Below are 12,204 nucleotides of genomic sequence, written 5' to 3'. Positions count from 1 at the left end.
TTCATGGAATATCATATAGAGCACTAGCTTTTACAATATAGCCATTTAAACAGGGAATCACCTCCGAAGATTAATTGTGAGTAGCTGGGGAAATATATCCGTTAGGAAAGCACAAGGGGAAATACTTTGTACCAGTGAAGATCCACTCCCAGTAGGAATCCCCATATATTGCTTTTATTTCAAAAAGCTGTAGACAGCCATATCTGGAAAGGTCAAGACCATATATGACAAACAGAAATACTTACCTGTAATTCATTTTCTCAGGACCTTATGGGAGGCTCTAGGATTCAAGTAAAATATGCAATATGGTGCTGCACAGAAAAATTTTTACTGCCTACAGGACTGGAAGCAGTGCAACAAAGTGCTGTGCTTCAACTAATTAGAACTGTGGAGAGGGAGGACTCTATAGCTTGTCTGATGTAGACTACTACTTCCAACTTTGGTAACTACATGCTGCTGTGCTGTACTGCGAAAACATACTGCTGCTAGCTCTCGAGGAGCTGGAATATCATAATCATAATATCATAATAGGGTATCGTACAGCATAGCACAGATGCCACATCTAGCTGTGCATATCATATTCCACAGCTCTGGAAATTTGGAATTCAGGAACTCATTTAGGTTTGTTTGTTTGTTTTTTAATACAGTGACTGGCATCCACAAATAGGTTAGACACTTTGCAGTGTTGTGGATCTCAATAAATGGCAAACGATGAAGAAAGACTGTCTTCTTTCCAAATCCCACCCTTCTTTCAAAACCCAAGTTTTTCCCACCGCTAGGAATGTGGGAAAGAATGACCCTTGGACTGATATCTTGAAATCGTTTTGTGGGCCTCTATTTAAACCTCAACCTGTCTACAAAAAGACCGGCTTACACTTTTAAAGGAAGAAATTTTTCAATTTTAGTCTAAGATCATCTGTCCAGAAAATGGAAGATCTGGACTAAAAGTAAGAGTTTTATGTTTTTTGTAACCTAAAAAAAACCCTCATAACCCCATTTCTATCTTTATAGTACAATGCTGTAACCACAAACCACAGGCAAGGCTGAAACTGGGGTGCTGCATAAATAACAGTGTAAGATTTATAAAGCAAGTGAACAAGATAAAGCCTAATTGCAGTCCAGCCACACACATCCCTTGATATGAGGTAGTAACCTGACAATATATCCCTTCTCTCAGTACTGCTAATCATTTTATGTAATTTGCATTACAGAATCTTCAGATTAGTTATCCCTTGAGCATTGTGGTTTGAATTATTGAAGCAAATGATATCTATCTAGTACTGAAACTCCTATAACATAAATAAATACTTTTAACCTACCCATAGTATTTTACGTTCCCCTGTAAAAGAAAAGGAGCGGAAAAATCTAATAATTCAAGATCATCTTTAGTAGATCTCACAGGAATAACACATTTAAATCTTCTTGAAAGCTTCCAGATTTCTTTTAGTGTCCCACCTATTAAAAACAGAAAAATGTTTTCTTAAGCTGTATTCAAGAGTAAATTGAACACACTACATTTCTTGACTAACTGGATGGCAATTTCAGGACCTCCAATAACAAAAAATTATGAGACCCATTATGGAAAACTGAAAAAACAATCTTTCACTTTCTGACTCTAACTCAACAACAGAATCAATATAGAATCAAAGACGGTCACTTATCATAGCAGATATTTTAATATCTTTGCGACAGTTATCATCGTTACCATGAAGTATATTTAATTAGCATCATTTTCATATCATATTTAATATGATTTTAGTAGTTGCTTTCTTTATTGGGGAAAAAAAACAGGCCCTAAGTCAAGAAAGAATACAGTGATTTTGTGCTATTGCTCCTAAAGAACTGTTATTCCAACCTTTAAGAGGTAAAACAACTATTAATTTTTAAACAACAGATAAGAAAAAGGGGCATTATAATTAACATCAAATGTAAAGTATAAACTTGATGTGGATTTGAGCACCACTAATTTGGAGTCATGTTAGGGACACAGTAGAAATACTAAGGCTAGAACTATGGGATTTTCCAATTCTAATGAAAGGAAAAAGCTCTTTAAAATTTATTATATATCATAGATCTATAATAAATATAGGCTACCATGTCTTTAACCTCTGTAGAATGGTCGGCAGAACTGATTATAGAATCTTTTTGATATTTGACCAATTCAGTGGAAATGTAGTAAATCTATTAACATATAGAGAACAGTTGTTGGTTGGAAATAACAACTTGATAAAAATATATAATTTAATCAGGTCATGAACAGCAGATAATAGGAAAAAAAAAGTGAGGAAACTTTTAAAATAAATATTTTCTACGATGACTGCATTGCTTACCACCAACTCTAATTAAGATCTTTCAAAGACTTTATGACAGTAATTATGTACTGTGCTGTAAAATATGCATTAAACTTATTCATTACTTGTATTCCAGAAATAACCAGAGAAGAAGCTGTATTTTTATTGGTGATGTAAAACCATTGGTGAAAATATTGGTGAAACCTTCTCAATAAATCTACTTTCTAATGGTTAAAAAAAATGAACAAGGAAACAAACAAAGAGGCACAGAGGTTTGAAATGCCTTCTCAAAAGGTCAGAAAACAAAGGTCCTCCAAGCCCACTGAAACTGTTAAAGCCTCTCAGATACATCTGAAATCTCATTTAAGGGAATTAAAAACAAAATTCAGGGTAGTCTTAACTATAACATTTCTAAGAGACCTCTGAAATTTCAGTGTATTCATAATGCAAAGTCGCACCTAAAGAATGTATTCTGGCTCCCAAGACAACAGCATAAAACATACAGAATTATCAGTGCTTAACTATGATATGGATTACAGGGATTTCATGTAAAAATAATGAAAATATGCAATGAGCTTTACTCGTTAACTGTGACATCTCCTTACTCTTCAGTACAAGTCATCTGCAGCAATAGTTATGGATTCCCCTCATCCCCTCATGCAGGGTCACCTAAAAATTCTGTCCTGTATCCAACTCTTTCCTCAATGTCAGCCCAAAAGATGCCAAACGTTCCAAAAGAACTTATTCCTTCAGCATAATGACTATGGGGAAGAATACAGTCTTGGGCAGTACAGGAGCAATTTGCTTGTATTAAACAAACAAGAGCAGAATCTAGATCATATCCATCTAATAATCGCCATAATGCATTGCCCTTTGAGGGTGGTCTCTATCTGCAAAAAAACTGAGAAGGACTATTTGGAGCCTCTATGGAGGCTTCAAAAACTTCACTTTGAAGAACTTAATGAAGGTAAAACGAAAATAGCATATGGCTTGGAAAAGGTTCATGATCACTGTTCTGAAAGAAAAAAAAAAAGCCAAAACACTGGTCTACTAAAGCCTTTTTAGTATATAGAATAATTCACATTATTCCTTTTCCTTGTGCTCCAACATGGAGCACCCATATAAATACGTACTTAGTTGCTGGAAGTTTACAGTTTGAAAAAGATTTACTAAGTTATATTGATTAATTATTTTAGGAGAAAAGAGTAGATACAGGAGTTCTTTTTCTTTTGTTCTCATAAAGTCAGATTGCAATCTAATTTGGAACAGGTCAGAATTAAGGCAGGCTATCAGAACAAGTCAAATAAAAAATAAAGCAGAAAACAGAAGGGGTTTTGTCACTGACCCTCATGCAAGGGACCAACTGGCTCACGTTTGCTTATTCACACCAATGCTTGAGCAGCACTGAGGACCTTGTTTCAAATTCGGAATGGTATTATTTGCAAACATTCATTATTCTTATTCTATTCAAAACATTCCTTATTTGTATTCTTACTTAAATTGCTTTGTTTAAAGTTCAGTGGCTATTTCTCTCGCCTGAGGCAAATCTGACCAAAGGGAAAAAAAATGCTGTAAGAAGCTTTGTTTATCTGAAACAACAGTGACATCCAGAGGCTGACAAAGTTAATTGTAGCTTTGCGTTAACAAGACTGTACCAAGACAAAAAATATTTTTTAGATGATTCTAACCAGATTCCAAATGACAACCGCAAGTCAATAAGCACAGCTGGAAAATAACATATTAAGATTTGAGTTTTAGCAGAATCAACAATAATCTTAATGTTTTAGGCCACTGTAGTTGACTTTCTTCTGTTCGCACAACTAAAAGTTCCAGTTGAGCTTTTCTTTTCTTTAAGATGCCTTTATGATAATCACTACTTGCACTGAATACAAATCAGAAGGGTCTCTGCCATTTAAAGTGGTATATTTGTAGCTATTTATCTTACCTTCTATCATAAGCAAAGTATGTTCAGGCTCTTGAAGCATTTCATCATGCTTTACAAAATGAATAGCTATTTTCCTCTGCTTCTGATCTTGTGTAGTCCACATCACAGAACCATACCATGAGGTATTGTGCAATTCCGGGTTTGGCGCAGTAGTTGCAGAATCTTGTAAAATTAAGTCAAAGTCATCTCCATCTGGAACTTCTTTCCTAAAACCATTTCCAAAATGAATAAGTAAATAATAACAGCTTCTCCTTAGGCAATCTAGCTATAAAGAAAGAGGGCAGAACTCTAGATACATACATATAGTCATGAGAATTAAAGCATATTCAGGAAAAATAACTTTTCTTTGCTGATCTTTGTTGTATCGGTATATATGTTTAGGACTGTATATCTCATATGTGGAAGTACTGTGCAAATTAAATCAGGATAATTCAGTTCCATATTAATAGATATACTAAGTAATTTAATCTTACCTAGGAGCAGAAATAGCCTAATAGCTTCATCCACATATACAGAAATCAATGAAAAACAAACACGAGTTTCATTGGATGTCAAATGGGCCTTAAAAAGGTCACACTACTGCATATCAATTTAATAGAGTAAAAAGCCTATATAAGCCCATATAGCTTCACGTTTTATGTTCTAGCCTATTTCACTTTGCATATTATGGGGAAAAAAAAAAAAAGAGCAGGAGCAGAACAGCTTCCTATACGGACTGTAAAGGGAAAATCAGCAACTCTGCATCTCACAGTCTCTTTCCTGTCCTAGTAGAGTATGACAGCAACACATTTCCAATTGTCTCCTCTACAGAGGACCAACGCAGGCCATCCACATTTTACAAATACTATCACAAGTAGGCAAAGAGCCAGTGGCAGGCACACAAAATTTTAATAGCAAAGTGTTTTAGAACATCTTCTCCTACACAAGACAGCCCTGTAGAATTCAGGTGGAACATGAACTGTGACAAAAAGTAGGACAACAGGGGAGAAAAAAAAAGAAGCTTAGGCTATTTCATTAAACACTGAAAAAATAGTAGGTGGCAGGTTTTGGAGCATACTTAAAGAGGAAATACCAACAATTCCTGCAGCTTATTTTGAAGATCTCTCTTTCAATCTCCAAAACAGCTACTTTTACCATTAATAGGATAATTCCTGCCTATGAAACCAAACTCCGATATTCTTCTGCTAGAACTGCAAAATTAGCATATAAGAAGTCTTGCTGAAACTGCATTTTGATTTCATGAATGCAATACCTTTCACATGACCTCTTTTCATGTGCGTTCCTGGACTACTGTAAGTGCAAAAGCAACGGACCTAACATAATAGGTCATCTTCCCATTAAACTCTTCTGGCCTCTAAAGCCTGCCTGTAGAATTCCCACATAGCAATAGCAGAGGCAAGAACGGAATTAATTGGCTTTGAAACAAACTAAGCACCATGGCTGTAACCTGTTCAGCGTGGGTATATGAAAAAAATTAGTTCCATCTGTACCAATATTTCTCTATTTACAGAGAAGTTTTCACTCAAAGTCTAAAAACAAAAAACACACATGCATCTCTCAGGAGGATTTTATGCACCAAGAGTTACGTGCGTCTTACTGCGCAAGGTGTTAAAGGGTCAAATTTGCATTAAACTTAGTTCAGTCAAGTTCTTTAGCATATGCTAAAATAGAAAATAACTTCTGCCATGACAGAATATGTAGTAGGGAAGGATGCCATCATGCTTCCTTCTCTGACCCCTTAATTCACCCAGCCCAGGCTGCAGTAGAGCTCCACTATATTTCACTGATTCCCTCCACCTGATGAACGAAGTTGAGAAAGAGGGAAGTTGAATTTCCAGAAAAGTGCTGCAAATAGTCCCATCATTGCAGCAGGATGGTAGGAGGAGGAAGAAATATGCTAACTGAAGCATTACAAATCTTTCTGGTTAAAAAACTGCCCTAATTCTGTAGCAAAGACAGGGCAGCAAAACATGAAATAGGAGGAGAGTGAAATTAAAAGAAATGAAAAAGGAAGGGAAGACTATATAAAAAGGCTATGAAAGTCAAGAAGAATTGTGGAGTAGGGATAAAGTTCATAAGGAACATGCAAACTTCGATCTGCAGACTCTTTTCACTATACTGTTGGCAAATATATTGAAAAAGAGACAAAAGCGGCAGAGAGAGTTTGTTATTACTTCCTTTTTGTATTTGGTAGTAAAGAGCATGTACTTGTATTTTGTGAAGATGATGAAGCAGTTTCTCATGCATTTGTATCTGAGAAAACATTATAACATCCGTTACAGCAAAATATTTTTAAAGCAGCAAGCATGACAGTTTGCACCCAAGAGCCTTAAGAGAAAGCTAGTAGGTGCATTTTATCTCAGTGATATTCATATCTAGTAAGACTTGACTATGCAAGAAATGCTCAAAGGCCAGGAGAATGCTAGCTTGCCATCACGCAAAAAAGGCAACATTTAACACCAGTAACTATAAAGCTGTTAGTCCCACATCAGTCCTAAGCAAAGTCAGGCAAAAAAAAGTGATAGAGGATTTTGATGGTCATGAATAGCAGTATAATTCATGTCATTCTATCTTTTCATTGAAAATAGGTCATGTCATTTTTAGATGAGACTACAACATTAATATTTATCAGCTAAAGTCACAGTAGAATTTTTTTTCCGTAAGATTATTTGACTGAGCACTATATGACACAACGACAGTACAGAATTGTAGAGGAAATAACAAAGATAAAACAGTTACCGTGAACTGAGCAAGTCAGAAAAAAGGCAAAACTACCAAGGTGAACAGCATTTCCCTGACATTTTTGGGTCAAGATGAGATGCCTTCTCTGGAAGACACACTTTAGTCAAAGATATTTCATTTTTTAACGAAGTCGATGACACCTCTTTGCATATTCTATTTTTAAAATGCATGACAGCAACATGAACTTAAAAATAGCTTCAGCATGGGATAAAGTCAAATAAACAAACAAAATCTAGAGTTTCGAAAGTACTGAAAAGGATCCTGTAACCATAACTCATTTGATGATTTTGAATCTTGCTACCTAGTATCAGTGAGTTTAAAATCTTTGCTTGCAATGAAACAGATTTAAATTCAGCTCATTTTACGTAAAAAGGATGAAAATACACTGAAAATATAGACATCTTAAAATATATACAGCAATTTCTAAATTACTTATTGTGTAAAATACTTACAAAGAGTTGCATTTGGAACAATAAAGTTTAATACTCTGATGGAGCTTCTGAGGTTTAAAAGTTCTCAGCTTTGCTCTAATGCGGTACTGTTGAGGAGCAGTGCTGTTCAGAATAGTTCTCAGCCCTGTGTTATTCAAATCCTGATGATCTGTTAATACTGTAAAAACAAAAAGACCCTACATACACCTACTAAAATACATAATATTCGGAATATGGGAAACAGATATCATAGCTGTAAAATTAAAACATTTGTCCTAATCCCCCGCTTCCTCCCGCACCTGGAACAACTTTAAGATTTAAGAACAACTGGTTCTTATGCCCTGCCATTATGGTAACACAATTCATAGTACCTTGACTTCACAGTGGGGTGAAATTCAGTAATATAAATAGTCCCCTTGTTTCCACAGAAAGAATACCTGAGTGTGCAAGTTAGAACAGCAGGATGATCAGGAGATCACAGTCAAGGACATGCCACGATCCTATGCTGTGATGCTACACTCAGCTTGATATGGACCAAGTATGAAAACAATATAGAGAAACTGCTCTTATAAAACTAGCCTGTTTAGTTTAGTTACAACCTGCATTTTGGTAACTCAGTTAGCAGCTGCTATCCAATTTAACTTGCTATCCAAGTTAGATTTGCAAACAATGGGTAAAATGAAACGATCACTTAAAATACTTGAACCATTTCTGTCTGTTCCTGTGGAGAGGGCTGCAAGATCAGGCATTAGATGAGCTAAAAGAAAATTCTGAAGACTATATACAGTTGCAGCCTCAATTTCATCAATACAACATGTTGCTACAACCTTTAAGATAAACCACAACAGGCTGTACGAACACTGTATACTTGAGGGTGTAGAAATTCAATGTGGACAAAAAAAAGAAAGTAGAAGATATAAAGATATTTATATAACTTTAGAGAATATAGATATATCTTTTTATATATCTTTATAGAATATATATATCTTTTATAGAAAATATAAAGATATTTTATTCCATAAAAATGTAATAGAAACAATTCAACATTCATAAACTTAGAATCATAGATGTTAGAACAGATCTCAGATCTTACTATTACTTCAACTCTTTGCATTCACGTCTCAAATTTTTCTTGTTCTTTAGCAAAAATAAAATTCACCTTGACATCAATGTTTCCTACCTGTTACAGATAATTGCTGACACCTCTGTAAATGCGACTGAAGATCTAAAAATCAAGAAGAATTTTCTAATTATTTTCTTTCCTTTTTTATCATGCGGACACTCAAAAATGCGTTTGTATACGACAAGAAGTTGAACAAAAGACAGTGGAAATTCTAAAAACGTATGAAAACAATACAACAAAAGAAAGGAAAGTAAGCTTATCCTTGGAGTCCTCTGGAACAGATAATGCTATAAGTTGGCTGCCATTCTTTTCCAATTTTCAAATGGCACTGTTATTCCAGGGCCTAAAAGCTTATGCCTAAGACTCCCATTATATTACGTTCTATGCAGACATAACAGAAAACATGTGCCAAAAAGTTTATCACTTAGAGGATACTAATACCTTCAAAGATATGTTGCACTAAGCTTCTTAAGTATCACCACAGAACAGCTCTTTCATGCAAAAGAAGAGACTAAGGTTGATACAGCTTTTATTTGGTAAACTGTTTGAGTTACTACTTTTCCACCTTGCAACTCTGCCAGTGACAAACTTTCCATCTAATAGCTTCAGAAGGGCTCCTCAGCAAGCAGCTGTATGGTGCTTTCAGTGCCTGTGTTACTCTGCCTTGTGATCTATTACAGCATGATTTTGTTTATGCTTAAAAATTATTTGTGTTTAAAAATTCATTCACTACCTTTTATGAAAATATGTTTCCATCTATATGAAAGGATTCCACTGAGAGACAGAGGATAGGATAATGTCAGTTTTCAGTCTAATAATCCAAAAGAATTCTCAAAGGCTTTATATGAGAGAATGACATTACACATCGTCTTTAGAGAAGCAATAAACACGACCTTATCTTGGCTATATTTAACTATATGTGAGAAGAAAGAACAAATCAGTTTTAAATTGCTCTTACCTGTAACATTGCTAAAGGTGCCATCTAATTCCACTGAAGACACGCTTTCCGCATTCTGACTGTCTGCCAGATCCACAGATTCCAAGAATCTAAAAATAAGCGGATGAATATTTTATACAACTTTGTAAAATCTCTCTCTCTCTCACCCCCTCACCCCACCCTCCCAACATCTTGTTTACTAATACATAGGTATAATGTTCAGACATAACAGAATCTCCAGCAGAGACATAAAACTCAATTAAGTCAAAGGTTGCAGGGTTTATATTAACGATGCAGGTGAGACATTCCTTTCTAAATCACTTCTGGAACCTTAAACCTAACACAGTGCCAAAAGACATCTGTACTGCTGAAAACAAGGGATTTCTGATAAAAGAAAATGGACTTTGGTCACTAAGCCACTCCTTATGCATATAACTCAGTACAGTAAAGCATTTAAATGTTATGCCTCATTTCAAACATGTTCTAAGTCTCACTATGTCCAAATAAGACATATGCACATGTTTAAAACATGCTCAATTCTTTGCTTAAACGTAGCTTCTACCTTTAAAAGATTATATGCCATTATAAAACAGAATAGCTACGTTAATGAAGCTAGGCCTTATTATTAGAGAATTATAAAATAGAAATCTTAAATCCCTGCTGTATCTTCAATTTGAAAAATTACCTCTCACTTTCCTATCCTCCCAAATACTTATTCTTCACCTCAGGAGTGCTAAAGACGTGCTCTGTCCCAGAGTTTCTGTTTTTTACGTATATTTACAGTTCTAAGCTGCACAGTTGTAACATTAGCCTAGAGTTTTCTGGGATCATCTAGAAAATATACTTAGAACTTACTCTTTTAGTTCCTTAACATCTGGGTTACTTTCTGGCAAGACTCCTATTCCTCGACCGTAACAGGTGCCACCATGAAGATGGAATTCTACATGCGATGCATCTGCGTTGTCAGCACTTGCTTGCTTTGTACGAATACTGTAAATTCTCAGAAAACTTCCAATCTTAAGCGTGGAGGAAAAAAAGAGTGATTTAATAACACAATGTTAGCTACTTCCTTGGACAATCCTAAGCATCCTAACCCTCTCTCCCAGGTTTCACACGATCTCCCCTCTGGAGATTGTCTAGGCCAATAATATGTTGTTAATTTCCCTTTCATATGTTCTAAAGGCCTTTGAATCCAATTTGCTATTATGTAAATAACTTTTGAAAAGTATTATCAAAGATCCAGCTGATAGCTGGTGAGGTACACACATTCCATAACCTGGATTAATATTTGCTCTAAGTATCTTTTAAATATCACTATATAAATAATAAATCATTTTAAATTGACTTCAATTAACATTAATATAACAGCAGCCAGGATATTATGTCTTATTTCAGCTTCAACGCCCACTTTAGATACGCTTAAGAGCCAGTGACAGAGTAAGTTTAACCAGTAGAGACCTAAAAAGTGCACTCGTCAGGCTGGACTGGCCATGTCTTAAGATGACACTTATACACATATGCATAGAAGCAGATCAAGCAGCAGATAAAGATGATCATTTCACCAGCAATCTGAGCTAAACTCAGATTGCAGTGTGAATGCTATGGGCAAACAATTTCTTCTTCTTCTTCTTCTTCTTTTTTTACTTTCACATTTCTTATGAAGCACCAATTTCTGTCTTACTGATAACAAAATGGGATGGTTTAATTTTAGTAAAAAAATCACATCTTAATGGCAGCTAAAACATATAAAATACACTTTTACTTCATTATTTTGATAAGCAAGGTTTCAATGAAAGTAAATTGTCATTATTGAAAGACGTTACCAATCTGTTATAACATTAACGAAAAACTGCCAAACGTCTTGATTCTAGAACCCTCCAGTCTCAAGGAATAGATTCTTGACTACATAGTGCTAGCATAAAATTGCTCTTTTAAACAATGATCAAATATGAAAAGGAAGCATATTTTCAAATTCAGGCACAAGGGACATAGAAGGTATATTTCTGTCTGCACACTGTTTTCCTTCTGGCAGGGAGCCTTACCATAGTTTTAGTTGATCTACTCAACTGAGGGGCTGCTCATTTTGTTTATACAAAGCATCTCTCTCATTTTACAGAACTTACCATATATTGTTATTGGTAATAACTAATTAGTATCGTTGTTCTTTTCAGCTTCACAACCACTACGTAAATTACTGGTGATTGACAGCTGTTTCAGTAATGGGCTGGAAATGAGGTGTATCTAAAGGTCTTATGTTATCCCTGCTCAATGGACGTAGAAGGTTACTGTCATATTACAAAGCATGCACCGCAGTATCAGTTTACTGCTCTTTCAACAAATCTTTGCTATAAGTAAATAACTGAAAAAACACTGCACCCAGATTATCTTGTTTTTCCCATCCTGCCTTTCCATATGAAGTAATTCACTTTTCAGCTATGAAAAGGTATTTTCTTTCTGTTAAGGGAATCTGTTCATTTGTTCTAAATTCAGTCAAGAATCTTAAGTTCATAGGCTTTCTATAGGAAAGAAAGTAATGAACATAACATAACATGTGAAACTAAAGAATATACCACAGTATTGCTGCTTGCATTAATTGAGCCTATACCTGGCAATAAGATCTTGCCTGTACCAACAGGCTTTTGTAGCTAAGACCTGATTATGGTAATGAACACCCTTTGTAACCCTTTTTTCCCCACCCTCCATCCCTGAAATAGGCACATTCCTTACATTTAAAT

The 12,204-nt window shown here is 35.2% G+C and overlaps 1 protein-coding gene across 10 annotated transcripts in view; it reads right to left on the bottom strand.

Moving 5' to 3' along the window:
- The window catches only part of POT1 (protection of telomeres 1), a 79,536-nt gene that overhangs the window by 11,008 nt on the left and 56,324 nt on the right, over positions 1 to 12,204 (bottom strand). For all 10 annotated transcript variants that reach the window (XR_011139063.1, XR_011139066.1, XM_068931771.1 and 7 more), the window contains 6 exons: positions 10,325 to 10,485; positions 9,491 to 9,579; positions 8,590 to 8,634; positions 7,431 to 7,587; positions 4,237 to 4,442; positions 1,320 to 1,455 (listed from right to left, as the gene is read on the bottom strand). Coding sequence is in view for 8 of the 10 variants with exons in the window: in XM_068931771.1 (XP_068787872.1) it covers positions 1,320 to 1,455; positions 4,237 to 4,442; positions 7,431 to 7,587; positions 8,590 to 8,634; positions 9,491 to 9,579; positions 10,325 to 10,485 (794 nt within the window). In the remaining 2 variants the exon portion in view is untranslated. The remainder of the gene's footprint in view (positions 1 to 1,319; positions 1,456 to 4,236; positions 4,443 to 7,430; positions 7,588 to 8,589; positions 8,635 to 9,490; positions 9,580 to 10,324; positions 10,486 to 12,204) is intronic.

The sequence above is a fragment of the Struthio camelus genome, chromosome 1, assembly GCF_040807025.1.
Source record: "Struthio camelus isolate bStrCam1 chromosome 1, bStrCam1.hap1, whole genome shotgun sequence".
NCBI classification, from domain to species: domain Eukaryota; kingdom Metazoa; phylum Chordata; class Aves; order Struthioniformes; family Struthionidae; genus Struthio; species Struthio camelus.
Note: the sequence above shows the minus strand (reverse complement) of the source record. Positions and strands in the feature narration are given on the sequence as shown.